This window comes from Bos javanicus, chromosome 20 (assembly GCF_032452875.1).
Source record: "Bos javanicus breed banteng chromosome 20, ARS-OSU_banteng_1.0, whole genome shotgun sequence".
In the NCBI taxonomy this organism is placed as follows: domain Eukaryota; kingdom Metazoa; phylum Chordata; class Mammalia; order Artiodactyla; family Bovidae; genus Bos; species Bos javanicus.
In genome coordinates, this window is record NC_083887.1 from 8,380,562 (window position 1) to 8,401,407 (window position 20,846).

Sequence of the window (20,846 nt, forward strand, 5' to 3'; positions counted from 1 at the left end):
AGCACAGGGTAGAGATATCCACCTGGCTTTCAGAAACCAGCTAGGTGGGTTCAACATCTAACCTCACCACTGAGAAGCAATGTGACCTTAAATAAGTTCATCAGCCTCTCTGAGCCTTTGTCTCTCCACGCCCCAGTACAAATCCCCACCAGTCTCCCGGAATAGTAGGTCTCAGTGAGAGAACCTGCTTAAGTTCCCATCTGGAGGCACCCTGCCTCTCCCGTGGTCTAAAGCACTGACGGCTTAATCTGGAAGGTTTGTTACTAATTTTTATGCTATTCCAAGAAGTCAGGACACAGCTGATGCTACTGTGTTTTTTATTAGAAAACAAATTAAATAAAATAGTGATTGATTCTATATAAAATTGAATTTGAGTCCATGGTTCATGGCGGGGAAGGCTCAGAAGATGGAGACAAGGATGTGGTAGTAGCAGTTTCTTTTTCTTCGTATCTGGGAGGCAGTTCAGATAAGAGATGGAGCGTGTGGGAGGTCTCAGAGGATGAAGCGGTCCCAGAAATAGTATATATCAATTCACAATCTCTCTCAGAGGTCGCGCCTTGGCCCTCAGGAGTTGGGGACCTATGAAGAAGAAGAGGGAACGTGAACGGGAGAAGAGGAAATCAGTCATCACGCTTCAATACCAGGTGCTTTTCACATGTTTAATTACATGCATTTGGAAGCATTTGCAAGGGCTTCTAGAGTAATTTCTTCCCATATATATTTTGCGTAGATATGTTTTAATTTCTTACTCCTTACTGTCCTTAGCGCTGATTGTAATATTAAGACAGTTTCATCCCTGTTGTCATTCCCCTTGTCATTGAAAAGACAAAGGCTACAAACATATAGTGAAGTGAAGTTGCTCGGTCGTGTCTGACTCTTTGCGACCCTGTGGACTGTAGCCTACCAGGCTCCTCCGTCCATGGGATTTTCCAAGCAAGAGTACTGGAGTGGGTTGCCATTTCCTTCTCCAGGGGATCTTCCCTATCCAGGGATAGAACCCAGGTCTTCCGCGTTGTAGGCAGACACTTTACCATCGGAGCCACTATTCACACAAACATATAGATGCCTTCCAAAAAGAACATGCACACACACACAGCTACTCTTCTCTGCTATTTCATCTGGAGACAGCTAACATAAGGGAGACAAACGTATGCAAATAGAAAATTAAATCATTAAGCCAAAAGCTTGAAGGGAGTTGGGAAGGCATCCTGGTTAATGGAGGGGATCCAGCAAAGGGCAGACCTGCATCTACACTTCCACCCTGCTGCTTTTGAGCTGTTTGATCTCTAAGCCTCAGCTTTCTCGTCTGTAAAATGGGGGTGATGGCAATGTCTACCTTCTAAGGAACTATGAGAATGATATAAGGAAATGGAAGAAAAGCCAGACTCTGGCATAGTAGCGGGAGTCGTTTTTAGTAGCAGTAATAGACATTTATCTATTTATCTCTGTGAAATTCATCACTGGAGAAAAGAATTCACAAACAGAATTCTCCAAATTCCAGAACCTAACCTCCCTTTCATCCACTCAGGGCAACTCCTGCATTCGCCCCTGGTCGGATCTCCAGCTCACCACCCAGTCTGGAGCACTAGAGTGTATCCTAAAACATGAACGACCCGGTAAGGCAGCACTCATCCCTAGCATGCCCACGTCCCTAGCAATCTCTTGGGTCCTGCTTCTCACTGCCTTTAACAAATGCGCATCTCAAAAGTCAATTTTCACTGAGTGCTGCTCTGTCCTTGGAGATTTTTCAGCGATCCTGCCTTCACTTCCTACACCCTGGGTTCCCATCTGGGAAGGTACAGTGCCTTCACCAGCCCTGGCATTTCCCAGAACTCCTTCCTTTCATACCCTCCCTGCCCGTGGATTCTCCACAGGTCTCTGATGCTTCTGACCTCTTGGTTTCAGCTGCCTCTTGGCCATTCCATCTCCAGGACCTCAATTCCCTCCAAGCTCTGGCCCGTCCAGTCTCCCTCCAAGGCCCAGGCCTTGCTCTGCTTCCACCACAAGCCAGACATTCTCTTCTCCTGATTATACGAGCCCATTCCCATCCTCCTCAGTCAGGGACCTCCCCTGTCCCTGTTTCTCACCCTTGACATCACAACCTCTGATTTTCCCATCATCCTCCACCACAGACTCCCTCCCATACTCCTCCTCCCCACTTTTTTTTTTTTTTTTAAGGAAATGCTCTATCATTTTATTTAATTTGGCCACACCATACGGCATGTGGGAATCTTAGCTCCTTGACCAGGGATTGAACCCACGACCCCTGCAGTGGAAGCACAGAGTCTTAACCACTGGACCACCAAGAAGTCCTGCTCCTCCCTTTCTGATCACCACAGTCCCAGGCTCCTGTTACCTCCAGCCTGTCCATGATCATGAGTCAGCCTCCTAAATGGTCTGGCCGCCCTCAGCCTTTCCCCAGTCGGAGCTGAGCTAACCACTGCTCGCATTCCGTTGCTGTAACTCCTCAGCCTTCAATGGCATCCCTCTGCCTCAAGGAAAAACACTCACATTTATACTGTTTAATGTAACTCCAGGCAGGCCTCCTAATTTGTGACATATGGGAAGCCTGGGGGATGTAAATGGGAATCTAACATTTCTCTTCAATCAGTCTGAGAAGACTCTAAGGCCCAGGGAACAACTTAAAATTGAGGGGAAAAGACTGGCATGCTCAAGGCTGGGTGCAGGCTGATTTCAGTCAGTCACTCAAGTATCCCCATTAGATATCGGAACCTCTGTACATTCTGGGGGTCTCCTGGGACCCCCACACCTCCCACAGTCCACAGCAGCCTAACTTAGCAGGGGCCTCCCGAGTTCTGGTCCAGCGCTCAGGCTGGCTGACAGGTGGTCCAGCATTTTGAGACCCAGTTCTGCTACAAGCGCATACAGATGCCTGGAGAAGGCTTCACATGAACCTGGCGTAAGCACGCTTATAATTTTTAACTTATGTGCTAGCCAAAGTTTCCTGGAAGGTACTGTGAATATTAAGATGATAATTCTGACATCATGTCAGCAAAATAGATACTCCTCCTTGATGGTTTCACCTGTATCACAGCATAAAGCTGACTTGGCCTGAAGACAGGCATAGGCCTGAAAAGGTTCAATGTTTCTACACTTCCAGTTCAAAGGGAGAATCTTACCCAGATTGAAAAATACTGTAATATGAAGGTGGGCTTTCATCTGGAAGCAAACCGTCAGTCCCAGGACTCCGGGCAGCTGCAGAAGCTGAAGACTCAGGAAAGTAAGGTGGTGGAGGGGGTGGGAATATGATCACGGCATCACCTAAGGAAACACAACATTTTGTTGAAGATGGATGAGTAATAAATGTAAGCAAATGAGCAAGAGCTAAAGACATTAATTATACATTTGGCCCATCTATAGCAAAGGTCAGAACAGCAGAATTGAAAAGTGGGCCTATCAAATTTACAGAGGCAGAGAATAGAGGTCACTAAGGAACTGGAGGAGAGGAAAATAGAGTTAGAGTTTAATGGAGGCAGAGATTCTGTTCAGGGTAACGAACAAACCTCCAGGAACTGATAATGGTGATGGCTGGCTGTACAACATGGTGAATGGACCGAATGCCACTATACATTTAAAAATGATTAAATTGGTAAATTGTAGGTTATATCTTTTTTACCATATTAAAAAAACAGCCTACATTTCATAGCAAGTCTCAGCTAAAGCGTTTCTGGCCAGTGTTTGCTAACAATGTTCCTTATCTCCCCTGGGATGTCCACTGCCGTCAAGTTTTTATTTCCCACTTACAGTTTTAATTCTTCAAAAGTCAGCTGTTGGATAAAGCGCCTCTGCTCCTCAAATGCAGTTTCAGCCTCTGGACAAATGACGGCACAGCCACAATATATCCCTCATCCCATTTCCACAAATGTGGTTTCCATTCTTGCTGAGCTTTATTATCTACCAATGTTTCTTCCAAGCTTTATCAAAGAAAGTCAAACTCAAAGCTAGGGTTTTTCTCCCCCCTGCATTTTTTATTGCTACTGTTCACTCCAGAACACATTCCTGTGTTTTGGGGAGGGGAACAGGGGACCAGATACAAGCTCAGATTCCAACTCAGAATGTACTAGATGAGTTGCCCGGAACCTTCTAGATGTGGCGGCACCACTATGAAGAGGTCTGAGGGCCACCTCTGCTGGCCACTCCACATGACAGCTCAGGAAGAAGGAAGGAGGAAAGGACTTTACTTCCCTTCAGGGAGGAGACTGGTTTCTACGTGGCAGTCCTGATGCTTGCAGGGTTCTCGAAAGTGACCAGGGTTCCACTCGCCAGTTATTACCCGGCGTGGCCGAAACAAGCCCTTTGCCCTCTCCAGGCCCCAGCCCACATCTGTAAACTGCAGGCAGTAACTGCACCTGCCTCAGAGGACAGATAGGAGGACCAGATTCATATGAGGGGTTAAGACGGTGCTGCACATGGAACAAGCTCTCTCAGAGGTCACACACCCTCAGAGGGACTTTCTGCACACCCAGCAGCAAGTGGTGCCTGTTGGCATGTCTGAAGAAACACTCCCAACTGGCCGTCTGGCCAGTGGCTCCACTCTCCCCCTTGTTGCCTCAAATGCCTCCCCTGCAGAAAACGCATAAACTCCACCCCTCCTTCTGCAAGGAGATGGCAATTGGAGCTTAAAATATGCGTGGCTAACTGAAGCTCGAAAAACAATGGTGGTTGTCTTGGGATTCTCATTTGATTTTTTCAGAAGGTCTTGGTAGGTTGGAGGAAGGTAGGTTGAGTGTTCACTTTAATTACACACTGCAGGACAAATGAGCTGGAAATAAGCCTCCAAAGCAGGCCAATCACCTATCAAACACAGACAAGGAAGTACTCCTCCTCCAGCCATCTCCAAGGCTTACCCAGCCCTCTGCCAGGTCTGTGCCCAGCCCTCTTGCTATCCCTGGGAAACTCCTGGCTCCCTTTCACTATGGGGTTTCTCCTGCAGGACTTGCTGTCCTCTGTGGGTTGACCGGTCACCTGCTTGTGTATCCAGGGCCCAACACCAGGTGTGCCCACAGCGCGTACCGTGCATCTGGTTTATCTACTCTGTCTTCTGTTCTGGGAAGAGCTGAGTTCTAGCACTTGGATAAGATTTGCCTCATATCACCCTCACTTTCCCTCATAAGGCAGAACTGACCATTGACAGACAATGTCCAGAGTCTTAACAATTGTGCGAAAAGGCATGATTTCTAAAGATGTAAACCCTATTCCATAATATCAAAGGAGAGAAAGACAGTGAATTACAGTGCCAGATTTTCACAAATTTGATAGGACTTAAATGGTTATATGGAAAAGATTTTAAACTCTTCAGTGCCAACATCAGGACAGAAATGCTCAGGAATCACCACACCCCTGCTCCAGCTCTGCCCCCAGTTCCCCCTGATTCCAGTTACCAGGAGTAAGGCTGGACCCCCAAACTCCCTGATAGTAAACCCAAAGGGCACACTCAATACACCCCCACCTAAGTGGAAGAACATGAGCGTCCCACGAGTATATTTTTTTGGCTCGCACTGTGTTCCCCAAAAGAACTAAGAGCATCTATAATATTGGGTGAGCCTTTTCATCATTTAACAATGACTCAGGACACCAGGTGAAGGAGGAAGCCTGCAGAAATAGAATTACAGCAAGTGTCCCGGGAGGGCCTATGTGAGCACATGCGTGCCCACCGCCTCAGTTAGGATCCTGGCTCTGCCACCCGCTAGTTTGTGACCTTAGGCCAATTACTTGGGATCCTTGAGCCTCGGTTTCTTCATCTTTTACATGGAGACACTAAGTATCTGCCACAGTGGACTGTTGAGGGCATGGATGAATTTCACGTAACAGGCTCTTGAAGAGCGCACACTAAAACACTTAGATCGTTATTTGGCCCAAGAATAAGCTCTATGTGTGTTAGCGATTATTAACAAATAACTAGTGTTGATGTCACCATAAGTGTATAAACGCACAATTAAGTAAGCTGGGAGCTTCAACCCTGACGGAACACAATGATCATCTATAAATCCATCCGCCCTTCCTCTCTGAGGCCAATACCATGCAAAGCCCACAGCCCCGGGAATCCTCCCATGAGAACTGCCGGCTCAGCAGACAGCCTCACCCACGAGAAACAGCTCCCTTCTTCCCTGTTCCCCCCACAGTTTCTGCTCTGTAATCCCCTTTGCCCACCCAGCCTTTTAGATGTTAAGGCTGTGCCTTCACGGTGGGAGACTGAAATAAAACAGCGATTTGCAAAAACAAGCAGCGATGGGGGCTTTTCTTTCTGTGTGAAGGTGAGACCAGAGCTCCTGATGTGGTTCTGTGGGGGCCTGACCCCGGGACATGGCGGGCCTGACCCTGGGACCCCCTGACCTTCTGCAGGGGGACCCAAAAGGAATCTCTGGGCATCCCACAGGGCAAAGAAGTGACCAGGGCAGTCACATTTCATCTGTATCTATGCCCCTGCTCCCAAACTTTGCCCCGACCCTGAAGTCAAGGACAAAATTACAGAAGATGAAGAATAAGGTGGACAAGAGTAGAGAAGACTCCTCCAAAACGTGGAAGACCAATGGACTTGCAACAGACTCAGAATCCTAGAATGTCAGTGCTGCCAGGAAACTCAGAAGTGCAGTGTTCATTTTACAGGAACACAAAGTAAGGCCAGGAGAAGTTAAGGACTTCCGAGGGCAGCCAGTCAAGGATAACCAGTGATGAGAACCCACGTTTTCAACAACCAGAAGTGCCATAAGAGTTTGCTGTGAGAATAACAGGGAAACAGGGTCACGTGGCAGGTCCCTTAGGTGACAGAAGGCTCCCAGGGTAGCCTCACGACCTCTCACTGTCCTCTTTATTTGCCCTGCAACCTCAGTCAAGGTCACAACTCAATGTCCTGATGCTTTTGTTAGATAATAGGGTTTTGCTGGGAGGAAAGGATGTGCTGAGTGATTCTTACGGGGATAATGAGAGAGGCAGAACTGTGTCTGTGTGCATCTATGTGTGTGTGAGAGAGAGAGAAGGACAGACAGACAGAGGACAGAGACGAAGAGAGAATTTAGGCCAGACCCAAAAGCAGCCTTGATGTTGCAGCCACGGTGATATGAACAAGCAAAGGAAAGACAGCGACCCACCTACGGTCACCTGGATGGGCTCCAGGCTCTGGGTTTGTCTCTCTTCACTTTCAGAAGCATCCTGGTCCCCATTCAAATTGCTTCTCTTCTTAACGTGGGCGACCACGAAGAAACACAATCCCACAAGCACAATCAAGGGACCCAAGATCTGAAGGGACAAGAATCCACAGATCTGGGGCTCTGAGTCAGCTGTGTCTGTCTCATTCAGTGATTCCTGCATCCAGTCTGAGCCGCACCCAGGTACCCAAATGCCCAGTACGCTGATGAGCATACCGCTCGTCAGGAACAGAAACCCAAAGATGAGACACTGGACAAACTGGCGGCTCTCCCCACAGAGGAAGGGTCGGTCGGAGTCCGCCTGGTTGTTGCCTCGCAGGCGCTCCTCAGTTTGCTGAAGTCGTGCCCGGGAGCGGGCCAGGATCACAGCCCCCAGCCCAACCACGGCACACGCGGGCCCAGCGATCTTCAGCATCATGCTGCAGTCTGGGAAGGTTTTGTATTGGCATGCCTGGAACCCAAAGATGGAGAGCAGAACTCCCACGCACAGCAGGATGGCACCGATGACAAAAAGGAAGAAAATGAGCTTGCTGACATGCCTGTCTCCCCGGACCCCGTCTGGCTCAGCAGCGGCTGCAGGAGACATGGCCAGGAGAGGCCCCTTGCCCGAGGTGGGTGGGATGTATGGGTTCCCTTCGATGGTTTTAGTAGCTCTGCAGACATAACCAAACACCAAATTATAAACGGGCTACAGGTGTTCCTGACCCGCCCTGTTCTTTTCCCAAAATCACACTAGGATGAAATCATAAGGAACAACTTTGTGGAACTGATACACCGTAGAACAATGAGTTGGTTCATGAGTCAGAGGAGCTGGCATTCAGAAACTCCTGAATATGTACTTTTATAAAGATACGTAAGAAGGGGAAATGCATTTGCCAGGCACCTAAGAGTATCTTGAAAACTCAAAAGCCATACAACAAAAGTACCTGGGTGTGGCTTTTCCTGTTATGAGTCCTATGGACTCACTTCCCCAGGCCAAACATACACACACACAATGGTAAGTGAAGGAGGAACCACACGGATTGTTTTGATTTATTGACATCCTACATTTCATCACAGCTGCTCTGAGCATTTCCAAGTGGGTAAATTTTCTCCTTCAGTAATTAACTTTCCATTTCCTCTTTTAGACTGCAGCAACTTTCCATTCCTGGCTTTATTCTAAGGCTCCATCTACAGAAGACCCAAGTTCAACAGTTTCAACGGAAGGCGAAGGCGGTTCAGGAACACAGTGAGTTTGGGAGAGATTAAGTTAATTCTGTCAAAATGTGAGTCTTGAGACCTCAAACAGGCACACACTGGGGTTGCCCTGAAATCTGATGGTCTGGTTACAGGGTCTCAGATGACTTGGGGGGGTCTGGCACAGTGGGCCACGTAGACCTTGTCCCCCAGGTGGGCAGGTGGCCTCCTGCTCCCCTTCCTTCATGGGGCCACCCACTTCCACAAAAAGTTTCGGCCCCATTAAAAATATGCAGCTGATAAAAATCACCAGTTACAAAACACTAAACAGCGAGAGAACTTTGACTCTGAAAGAGTATCCATGAAATCAAGTGGGAAAGCAGCTTCCACAAGACCACCCGAGCCCTGTACTTCAAAGGTCTCCTATATTAAATGTACCCCCAAGCAGTGGGTCACGAGTTGTCTACTTTATACAGACTGAGTTTATCAGCCAGTTACCTTGTCTTATGCTAATGAATGGAATATTTTTCCAGGACCCTTCTAGTCAGGGCACTCAAAAAGACAACCCCAGTGTGAAGAACATATTCACTTACTCAAAGAAAGAAAACTTGAAACATATTCTATGCCACTTGCCTCCATGATCCCATGAAAGAGCTAGAGATTGAGTCGCTAAAGCCAAGGCCATCTTGACAAATGCAAATCATGTGCAAGTAGCGTCAGTTTCAGTAAAGAAAGGAAAGGGCTGATCTTATTCTAGGAAGTGCTTTTCCAGGAATAAATAAGATAAAATCAGAAGGAAGTTGGAGTGAGAAGGAAATAGAAGTGGGAAACAAGTTTGTACTTTACACTTGGACAAACTATATTTATGAAGATGAAATTAAGCTGAAACAAACACTGAAAGTATTGCCCAAGTTAAAAAACAAAAAGATTCTGAATCCTGTAATATTTTTGGCTGGTCTGGAGATAGAGATGAAGGGTGACTCTGCTACAAAGCCCTATCAATTCATTGTAGGGTAGTGTTTTGAGTTTGATGTGAGTCACAAGGCTTCAGTTGCCTTAAGGAAAATTCCCAAATACTAGTAAAGCCTAAATTTGGATGTGTAGCTTCCTTTCCATGGACTAATGGACTAAGTACTTGGCATAGGTAGTTAATCCCCCATTCAAGTTAGTACGTGAGTAGTTCGTCCATCTCTTTGCCCGCCACCCCCGCCCACGGATACGCTCACACAGTGGCACAGATATCTGTAGTAATAGGAAAGTAAACCTTTCCCAAATACCAGCCTACACTTCATTTCCCCAAAGCCAAATCCGCCTCACGACGCTGTTTGCCAAGGACATTTCCAAATGAGCAGCGGGTCAACACGTCCAAAGCGCTGTGTTTGGGGGCTGACGCAAAGAGAGGCAAAGCCCTTCCTGGCAAAGAGCTCTGTGAGTTTCGAGCGCCAGAGCTCCCGCGGGAGCAGGTTTAGCGCGGCTGTTCCGCGCGGCGCCGCTCCGCGCACCCCGCCTGGACGCTAAACTCAGCGCTCCGCCCGCGACCGCAGAGCGCGGTCCCCAGGGGTGCGGAGGAGCGCGGGGCCCGGGGCGCTTACCTGAGGCTCGGTCTTGCGAGCGCGCTGCCTGCGCCGGCAATCGGCTGGCAGCACGGGCCGTTGGCACCCGGCAGAGCGCGGCGCCCGCCCCCGCCCGCGGCCTGGCCGGCGCCCGGCGGCCCCGCGCTCTCCCACCTGCGCGTCGGGGCGCGGAGTGTTTACAGAGGACGCAGTGCGGGGAGGGCGCAGCGGCGCGGGCCGGGCGGACTGGCCGGAGCTGGCCGCCACCGGGTGCTGCCCTTGCGGGCCAGAGGCGCGCCGGCTCCGGGGTGGAGAGTGAGGGGCAGCTTTGGGGCCCGGGAGGCTCCGCGTCCGTACCGGTGCGCGCAAGGAATCCGGGAAAAGTGCCCCCCGCCGCCACCTCCTTGGCCTGTGGCCCTCGGGCAGGGGGCCGAAGTTGGGGTTCTCCTGGCTGTCCCAAGTCACAAGGCGACGGTCGCGATCCGGGCGGCGTGTAGGAGGCGGTTCCCTTCTGGGCCTAGAGCCCAGAATTTGGGCTGGGAGTGGGGGAAAAGGGCAGCTCCTGCCCCTCTCTTCGGCTTGACCGCCGCCTAGGCAGGGGTCCCCGGGTCTCCGCCGCTGCGCCCTCTGCGACGGTCCACCCAGTGGCCTGTGGCCCTCCTGCCGCTCCGGAGATCTTGGCCGGGGTTAGTGGAGCGAGCCTCTCACCGCGAGCGCCCGGACGAACAGGTTACAAAGAAACGTGCGCTCCATTAGTGTGGGAGATAAGGGTCCTCCCTGCCTTCAGTCCTAGCTCCGAGATTCACGTATGGTCACAGCCCCTGTTTGCCATCGAACTCCCTTCCCGGTTCTCAGTCGCTAATGATTTGCTGGAATTAAACTGGTAACTTTGCCCTTGAACCAGGCGGTTTCGGGATGGGTTTGCTAATCCCCGTGCTATTTGTAACCTGCCCCATATAACACGTGACACGGAATTAACTGTGCCAGTTTCCACACCAGAGGTCAGGGCGCTGTGAAAGGTGAGTCAAGCTCAAACAGGGGAGCGCCCTGAGCCCTTCCCCATCCCTGCCACTCCTCTCTGGGATCCTGTCCACTTCTGAAACCCAGTCAAGAGTTCACAACCATTGCCTTAACCTTTTGAAAGAAAGCGCCTTGCATGCCTAATACAAGTTGTCCCCAGTCCTTTTCCACTGCAGTAAAGATTGAGTTGGTTTAGCTGATTACAGAAGTGAGAGGGAGACTCAAAGGGGCCAGAGGGAGGCAAATAGGGAAGGGTGGCCACCTGGGCTCTGCAGCCCAAAGGCTGGGCGGGTGAGACAGGGCTCCCTCGGGGAGGAAGGCTGGCAGGGTCCAGTGGGAGGGGTTTGCTGGGCCACTGACGGCAGTGCCAGAAGATTATTACCATCTTGAGTATCCTCACCCCTTGCTCTGGGCCAGGTTCTGTGTTACCTACTTCACCTACATACAGCCTGTGTGGGGTTCTCCGCTATGTGTCTCCAGCAACTCCAGAAAGGTTACAGGCAACAGGGGAGCTAAAAAGTTCATTTTTCAGCTGAGGAACCGAGGCCTAAGAGATGTAGAGTGACCTCCACAACTGGTTAACGGGGAGCACAGGCCTGAACCAGATGTACTGACTGTTCCTCCCGGGGGACGCCTGTCACCCAGAGGACACACAGTGCCACAAACTCAGAAAATGGCTTTTTTATTATGTGGCTTTTTGATCATCAACAAAACAGACACTGTTCCCAAGGACACTGCGGCAATCTGTGTCTGGGTGGAGCTGGTCAAAGTGTCAGGTTCTACCACCTGCTGGAAAGGCCTCCCAGCACGCCCAGCTAAGGAGCAAATAGCCAGCAGTGGTGATTACACAACAGCAGGGGCGTGCAGCTTTCTAAGAACGCAGCCCCTACTGTAGGATCTGCTCTACACAGGCCTGCTAGCAACTCCTTTCTGTACAAAGGGCTTTCCTTCTCCTTCCCCTACGCATTTTTTCCTCCTTCCTTATTTGAAACTCAATCTCCGGCCCCGTCGTGTGTGGGCCCGCGAGGGGCCTGTTGATACAGCTGCCCCTCCGGTGCCACATGACTGCAGGCTGGCCACACATGACAGATTTGAATGTACTGGCACCAAGGACAATCAGATTAGCCTCCACTTGGGATGTCTGCTGCTTGGACTGTTTGTGTCTTTTGGAGCCTGTTTGACTAAATTAAACTCCTTGGAAACCACTCACCAGTCAAGTATGAAAGACGTACCCACCAGCCTTCAAGGTGCTTATCTTTGTAGCAGACTTGTTCTTAGGAGACTGGATGACCTTGTCACTATCTAGGACCTGGTGGCCTTTTCCAGCCCATGTGGTATGAAAAAAGATCAGTCCAGTCTGAGTCTTTAGAAAAATGGCATCAGAACAAGCCTTAAAAACGGATGAATCTTGAATTCAGGAAATGAATATGGAGAGTAAAGCTGAGGAATGCATCCATTTATTCATTCAGCAAATATTTATTAAGTGCTGACTATGTGCCAGTAAGAAACACAAAATCCTTTTGCCTCATGGAACTTGTGTTTTTAATGAGGAGAAAGGCAGTGAAAGAAATGTGGAAATAACACAGAGTACTAGAGGATGATTGGGGGTCCCAGGTGGCACGGTGGTAAAGAATCTGCCTGCCAATGCAGGAGACGAGGCTTCCATCCCTGGGTTGGGAAATTTCCCTGGAGGAGGAAATGGCAACCCGCTCCAGTATTCTTGCTGGGAAAAATCCCATGGACAGAGGAGCCTGGTGGGCTACAATCCATGGGGATGCTATCGAGTTGGACACTGCTGAGCGATTGAGCAGGCATGCAGAAGGTGATAAGTGCTGTGGAGAAAAAGAAATCACAAGTGGAGATTGGGGAGTGCTGGGGAGATTCCAGTTTCATAGGGTAGTTGAGGAAGGCATGTCTGAGAAAGTGATATGGCAGCAAAAACTTAAGGGGAATGAGAAAGCAAGCCTATTGGTATCTATCATCGCATAAGAAATGATCTACAAAGGCAGAGTTTAAACAACAAAAGTCTATCCTCTCTCATGATTTCTGACGGTCAGTTATCTGGGAGCAGCTTAGCAGGGCATGGTTTTGGCTTGGGATCACTCATGAGGCTGGGGTCAAGCAGTTTGCTGGGGCTACCTTGTCTGAAGACCTGACTGGGGCTGGAGGATCTGTTTTCAGGGTGCCTCTCTCTCGTGGCTGTTGCAGGGGAGGGCTGTTTTTCACTCTGTAAACCTCTCTCCACCAACACTGCTTGAATGTTCTCAGGATGTGGCAGACGGCTTCCTCTGGGGGGCGTGATTCAAGAGAGGATGAATGAGGAGGAAGCTGTAGTGCCTTTTATGACACAGTTTCTGAAGTTCCACATCATTGCTTCTGCTTTATTCGGTTCCTTAGAATTGAGTCACTAGGTCAAGGAAAGAAGGATTAAGCCCCACCTCTTGAAGGGGAGAGTATCAAAGAATTTGTGAATATATTTTAAAACTGTCGCAGAGAAATGTGGAGGTATTTGCTGGGAGAAGGGAAGAGCACTTCAGGCAGAGGAAACGGCAAGGACGAAGGCCATGAGGCAGGAGCAGGCATAGCATATTCAAGGAAGAACCAGAAGCCAAGGTAGTTTGAGCAGTTAAGCAAGGGGGAGAGACTAGGAGGATGTCAGAGAGAAAAGGTGTGTATGTCACGTCTCTAGAGTTTGGCAGGCTTGGTAGGCCCTTGTGAGTACTTCCTCCCACGCCCCGCCCCGCCCCGCCCCACAGGCCACTCTGTACAGCTTGCAAGATCTTAGTTCCGCTAACCCGGGATTGAACCCAGGCCCCCAGTAGTGAAAGCACAGCGTTCTAACCACTGGACCACCAGAGAATTCCCTGTTATAAATATTTTGAGAGTAATGAGAAGCCTTTTCAAGGTTTTTTAACTGAGTGTGATTGATCTGTCTTATTTTAAAAAAGAAAACAGGATTCCGGGTGTGAATAGCCATGGGAGGAGGAAGTGGAGATGAAGAGACCATTAAGGAGGCCATTATGAATAATCCAAGAGAGATGACCGTGGCTACTGTTTGGAGGTGATCAACACAATTAGATTCTGAATGTGTCTCATACATCTCAAAGATAGAGTCAGCAGAGTTTTCCATGGACTGGATGTGGGTTTTAACCCAAAGGTTTTTGACCTGAAGAACTGGAAACATGGTTCTGGCGTTGACTGAGACTGCAGGTAGGCCAGTTTGAGGGTGAGGCTTCACAGATTGGTGTGAAAGTTGATGCTTTCAAACTGTGGTGCTGGAGAAGTCTCTTGAGAGTCCCTTGGACTGCATGGAGATCAAACGAGTTATCCTAAAGGAAATCAACCCTGAATATTCCTTGGAAGGACTGATGCTGAAGCTGAAGCTCCAATACTTTGGTTACGTAAAGAGCCAAAGAGCCGACTCATTGGAAAAGACCCTGATGCTGGGAAAGATTGAGGGAGGAGGAGAAGGGACGACAAGGATAAGAAGGGGGTGACAGAAACATCATTGACTCCATGAACATTAGTTTGAGCAATCTCTAGGAGATAGTGAAGGACAGGGAAGCCTGGCATGCTGCAGTTCACAGGGTTGCAAAGAGTCAGACATGACTTAGTGACTGAACAACAACTTTGAGATGCCCATTAGACATCTGAGTGGTGAAGGTGAGGAGGCAATGGAATGTATCGTCCTGAAGTTCAGGAATTCTGAAAGAAACAGCTTCCTGTGTCTGTCAGTGATGGTCATTAGAACATCAACAGGGTTGGGCCCATCCTCTAGGAGAGTTGACATGTGCATATGTGGCTACTGAGGGCTCCAGGCAGGCAGAAAGCAAGGGGCCAACTGATGCCTGACACTCCCCAGGCCACTGCCAACCCGGAGAAGCAGCTCAGAACGAGTGGTTGGCTCAAGACTGTAGAATTAAGTATGCTCATGTTTCAGAATTCACAGGATTGCACAAAGACAGTTCATCAGTCGATTCTGCCAGCTTCTAGTTTTTCTTTTCTTTTTTGGTTGCCCTCTGGTTCTGCTCCAGATTAACCTGAGCACCCAGAGGCATGCATTCCTCTCTTCCAATTCCTGACATTTCTTGAGGCTCCCCTGGGGTACAGGAATTTGCTCTCGAGTGCTTTCTTGGATCCATGTTCCAACTCATATTCCCAGGACTCCCAGCTATGCCTCTGCATCAGGCTGGGCCTCCTCCAGCGGCCTAACCCTGTAGAGGGTGCTGCAGGCAGGGGAGACCAAGGTTCCTGGGGCATTTTCCTCCTCCCCACACTTGTGTTAGCTGTTGACCCAGGGGCCTGAGAGCTATATCTGAGGTGGGTTAGTTGCTTCAGTTGTATCTGACTGTTTGCAACCCCATGGATTGTAGCCCACCAGGCTCCTCTGTCCATGGGACTTCCCAGGCAAGAATACAAAGGTTGGTTGCCATTTCCTCCTCCAGGGGATCTTCCCGACCTGGGGATTGACCCGGGTCTCCTGCATTGCAGGCAGATTTTTTACTGTCTGAGCCACCAGGGAAGCCCTCCATATCCGAGATGGGATTTGGCAAACTTGAGTTGATTGTTTTAGTTTGGCCCCTTAGCTGACTCCCAGTGCAAAGATGAATTTTTTTGCAGTCATTTTATTGCCTGGGATAAATATTGCTGTTGATTTTTCATGGCTGATAACAGCTCAGCTTGAGTGTGGCTAGCTGGAACTGGGGGTGTGGAACACAAGGAGTTGTTTGAGAGAGAATGAAAGTGAGGATTTGCCACTTGATTTTCTCGATGGAGGCCTTCTCACTGTTAAGGGAGAGAGAGAGACACACTTCGACAGAGATGGCAGCCCCTGGGCAGAGACTAGAGGAGGTGTGCATAGTAAGAGGTCCACGGAAATGCAGTGGTCCCTGTTGCCTGGCATCTGCTGTTGGCTCCATCAGATACCTACAGCTCCCAAACAATGAGTCATTCCTCCCCAGCATATACAAAAGGGATGAATCAGAACTCAGTTTAGATCTTAGCTTTGCCACTTATTAGCTGTGTGACCTTGGGCAAGCACACAACTTTTCTGTGCCTCAGTGTCCTCGTCTATAATAAGGAAATAAGCAGACCTACTTCAAAAGATGCCTGGAGGAGGAAGTTTCTGGCCCACGGAGGGCTGTCAGTGAATATGTTCCAGCTCAGCTAATTGCCTCGTCTTCCATCTGCGGCTCCTTCCCCACAATCTTCAGGAAGGTTGATCTGATAAATCCATAGAGAAGGTAGAGACAGAGGAAAAGAAAGGTCAGGGTCAGGATGCTTGCTGAGAGCAAGGTGAGTCACGTTGGCTTTGAATGCCAGCTCAACTCGCTTCTTCTGAAACATGTCTCCCAGTATTTCTCGGCATCTCGCAGGGCTGTCGCGGGATCTCAAAGACGAGCCATGCAGGTGGCCACCCTGTGTTCTCTGCCCTGTCGTTCTCTGCCTCTGTTCCACCACCGTCTGCAGCCACCCAAGCTTCAGGAAGGCGCCTCTGCTGCGGGTGTCCCTGGAGGCATGAGGGGACCCTGCCAGGCCCTCCCCCAGCAGCCAGGGGCTGGGGTTCGGGTCCTGCCTGCCAGCCTCTCCCACGTCCACCTAACGGTATCCACCCCATCACTGTGCCCTCAGTTCTGGCTTTCCACGTCCTGGCTGCCACTGATGATTCCAAAAAGGACTCAAATCAGTCTTGACTGTTGTGAAAATAAACCCAGGTGAAATAAATATGACAGTAAATGAGAAAAAGAAGAGGGAAAGAAAAGATTAACTTTTCCCGCCTGGTTCCTATAGGGTGGGCTGGAATCCTTCTGTTGTTGTGCCTTCGAGTCATTTACCCGTTTTAGGATCACATCTGGAAACATGTCTGAGACATTGGAGATGGCTCTCCAGATGGGGGCTGCCGGGGGGTTCTCCAAACCCAGCTGAGGGTCCAGTGGGTGGGGCGCAGCCGGTGGCGTTGGTTATCTCCTCACGGTCACACACCCGAGCCCTGACTTCTGTGGCCACCACTGCTGGCCTCAGAAGTGAAGCAATAAGAACTTGGACACCTGAGAACCAGGCATCTAACAAATTAAAGGTGGTTTGGCAGGAAGCCACCTCCTGAGTGCCCTGTTTTTAACAGAAGGTCCCTTGTCACAGACACAGAATGCAGGTAAAGCCAGGGCTTGAGGCAGTGCTGATTCCAAAAGAAGGAAAAGAAAGCTTCTTTGGGGTTTTTTTTTTTTTTTCTTGTTAACCTACCTCATAAGGTTATTGAAAGGATTAAATGAATACAGAAAGACCTACTGTAAGTTTTGCTTGGATGCAGATCGGGGAGAAATATTTTCTCCTAAACAGTGATAACCCCTAACCCTGCATAAAAGCTACTCTGTTTTGTGACGTCCGCCTCTTAGTCTCTTGCATTTTGTAATAAGCTGATGAGGTGGCTATGGCTGTGCTCCATTTTACAGACGCACAGAAAGAGGAGCAGCTCCTGGCTGGCCAGGAAGTGGCCGAGCTGGCCTTGACGCACCAAGCTTCTCCCCTCTCATGGGTGAGCACAGGAGGTATGCGATGGCTATTTTGTTAACATCAATTTAGAGTCAGTCAAGTTGGAGAAGGAAATGGCAACCCACTCCAGTGTTCTTGCCTGGAGAATCCCAGGGACGGCGGAGCCTGGTGGGCTGCCGTCTATGGGGTTGCACAGAGTTGGACACGACTGAAGTGACTTAGCAGCAGCTGCAGCAGAGCAGTCGAGAGCAAGCTAACAAACTCCTACCCATTCTTTAATTCTCCAGCTAAATGGCACTTCCCCAAAGAACTCCCTCATGGGAAACAGCCCCGGCTCCCCCACACCATCCGCTGTTTTCGGGGTCCTTGGTAGCTTTCATTCAGGGCACTTATCACCAGCATAGCTATTTATTATCCGTTTGCTGTTTATGCCATGGTGCCGCCTTCTGCCTTTTCTGTTGCTGTCATCACGGACCTCCCAGATCTCCTGCTCAGGTGTTGGCACCGGGTGCTCCGATCGCTTCCATTTCCAGTCCTACCCACTCCTGGATGCATTCAACCTCGCATGGGGGACACCTGTTCTTCTGCTCTCCAGCCCTTCCTCTCTGTCCACCTCAGGGGCTGCCCCTACCAGCTCGCGCTGCGCCACAGTTGACCTGAAGCAGCTCCTCCTCAAATGCAGGAGCTGCGCCAGCTCTGTCTGGCATGCTCATCCAGTCATTCCACCTACAACCATCCTGTATGCTCACCCGTGCACTGCGCCTGCTCCAGAGGGCGCCTCTCCCTCCTTCACGTCTTTCTCATGGATTACAGTCTACGGCCGACCAGGTCAGTGGCAGTCTTTCTAATGCTCTGCATTTCCAGGCCTGCATCTTTTCATCACACCATCTGCCAGCACGGCCTTTGCTCACGTGTCTGCTTTGCTCAGAGCCAGCACCTGAGCAGCGGAGCGCTGCTGGGGAAAGAACAGCTCTAGGCTCAATTGCTCTCTGTGTAAATCAGTGTTCCCAAAGCCAAGAGTGCCTGGCAACCCAGCCTGGTTTTGCTCCTAGACTCACTTTCCAACGACTGGACTGTTCCAGCAGGTGGCCCAAGGCCCAGGGAGCCTTGTGCTCCACTCTGGTGACACCCCTGATGGTCCAAATCCCTGCCTGGCCAGCATGGTTTTTCAAGAGAAGACAAGCCCTTGGTGGAACCTGTTCCACTTCAGATGCCCCTGGCATGGGGTCCCGGGGTTACACTCCTGAATTTGTTCTCAAATGCTTGGTTCCTAAAGCAGAATGGCTTCTAGCTCAAGCCAGGGGCTTCAAGCCCTGGACTCCTGCTGAGCTAGTGCCAGCTCTTCCTTCACAGTGACCCTGCCCTGACACTGGACCCATGTCATCATTCTAGGCCCCCTTGGGATGAGTTCTTCCTCCAGGGCCCTAGATTATCTCCTGCCAAGGCCAAAGTCAGAACCACCTCCATCCATCAGCAAGATGTAAGGGAGGGAAGGTAATTTTCATTCTACTCTTCCAAGTTCTTGGCTGAAACCCCATGACCAAAGAATATTAACAAAAGAAAAACCGACTGAAGTTTACCATTATGGCTACTTCCTGGATATATGGGAGATACCCAGGGAAAAATGAGTAAGTCCCCAAGGTGGTCTAGAATTCAGGCTTAGTAGGGAAAAGGGAAGGGGAATGGTGGCTTCTTAGGGGAGAGTACGTGGTTTTTAGGAGAGATGAATGGGCCCCTAGAGAAATAGATGGGAGGTGTGATCATTCGTGACAGTTTGCTGGGGTGTGGTGTTGACTTCTGGAACTTCTCTTCTGTGATAAGAGTCAGTCTTCCCTGGTTGATGAAACTCCTGGGAAGGGGATTTATGACAATTGAGTTTTGTTTGGAAGATCTGTCTTCGGGTAGACAAGGGGAGTTCCAAGAAAGACTCTGCATTTGCTGTTTTTTAAAGTGCCTATAGCAGTAAGAATGATTTTTACACTATAAATGGTTTAAAAAAATTTGAAATGAGAATATTTTGTGATGTGGAAAATATATATAATGTATATTTTTTCCAAAGCTGCTGCTGCTGCTGCTGTTAAGTCGCTTCAGTCGTGTCCGACTCTGTGCAACCCCATAGACGGCAGCCCACCAGGCTTCCCTGTCCCTGGGATTCTCCAGGCAAGAACACTGGAGTGGGCTGCCATCTCCCTCTCCAATGCATGAAAGTGAGAAGTAAAAGTGAAGTCACTCAGTCGTGTCCGACTCTTAGCGACCCCATGGACTGCAGCCTACCAGGCTCCTCCTTCCATGGGATTTTCCAGGCAAAAGTACTGGAGTGGGGTGCCATTGCCTTCTCCGTTTTTCCAAAGCATAATATATTTATTTCAAAGAAATATAGTAAGGTGATTAATAAGAAATGCTCTTGTAGTAAAACTATTACATTGGGATAAAATTCTGTGGGGAGGAAGTATATGGAAATAAAAGTTTACTGTAACAAAAACCATGTAATATTTGATATATTGAATAGCGTGTTAGTCACTCAGTCATGTCCGACTCTGCAACCCCATGGACTGTAGCCCTCCAGGTTCCTCTATCCATGGAATTCTCCAGGCCAGAATACTGGAGTGGGTAGCCATTCCCTTCTCCAGGGGATCTTTCTGACCCAGTGATTGAACCTGGGTCTTCTGCATTGCAGGCAGATTCATTACCATCTGAGCCACCATAAAAGTTGGCTAATTTTTAATAAGATATTATGATTATTTCATGAACTAACAGGCTAAACCAAGTTAATCATATACACCCTGTGGTTTGTTTCAGTAGCTACCAAAAATATCTGAAGTACCTGAAGGCTTGCTATTCCCTTACAATCCCATTAACATGTGAAAGCAAAGATCTCAGACATCTCAGATCAAATTCTACTAGACATACAGATGCTTATTAAACGTGTTAACATGCACAAAGCAGTGTATATGGCTGCCCATCCCATGAGCATGAAGACGCTGACCTGACAGGAGGTGGCCCTGACCCATTCTGGAGCCAGAGTTCTCTAATGCTCAACGAGCATCAGGTCATCAGACATCCTTGTCCATCAGCTGTTGGCTGACCTGGGAAGGGTTGAGCCACTGGTGCCTTCCCTATGGGCAAGTCGACCTTGCTTACTCTAGAGTAAGGGATACCTCTAAAATCATAGCCACCCACAGATCTTGCATACCTCGGATGCCCCAGGGAAAAAGCCCATCGCTAGCTTCATTGTGCGGTTAACAGACCACTACTTTCACCAATAAAACCACACTTTGGACCCTTACGCTAATTAGCCAAGTCCAGGTATGGGTTGAGATGAGGATGCAGAAGCCTTTGTGGGAGCCACCTGACCTGTGGCCTTTCTATCTTAGCTGACTTCTGGATATCCTAACTGGCCTGTTGGAGTTTAACCTAAGTAGCACATACACAATGTCACACT

At 49.4% G+C, this 20,846-nt stretch overlaps 1 protein-coding gene across 2 annotated transcripts; it reads right to left on the reverse strand.

The window, feature by feature from the left end:
- Positions 1-300: 300 nt before the first annotated feature.
- On the reverse strand, positions 301-10,326 carry TMEM171 (transmembrane protein 171). 2 transcript variants are annotated; one of them, XM_061393289.1, is made up of 4 exons: positions 10,253-10,326; positions 7,110-7,819; positions 3,141-3,282; positions 301-579 (listed from the first exon to the last, which is right to left on the reverse strand). In XM_061393289.1, the coding sequence occupies exons 2-4, from the start codon at positions 7,750-7,752 to the stop codon at positions 384-386; spliced, it is 981 nt and encodes a 326-aa protein (XP_061249273.1). In that variant the 5' UTR covers positions 7,753-7,819; positions 10,253-10,326; the 3' UTR covers positions 301-383. The 2 variants fall into 2 exon arrangements, with proteins under 2 accessions (XP_061249273.1, XP_061249274.1); XM_061393290.1 differs by lacking the exon at positions 10,253-10,326 and adding an exon at positions 9,935-10,013.
- Between the last annotated feature and the right edge of the window lie 10,520 nt (positions 10,327-20,846).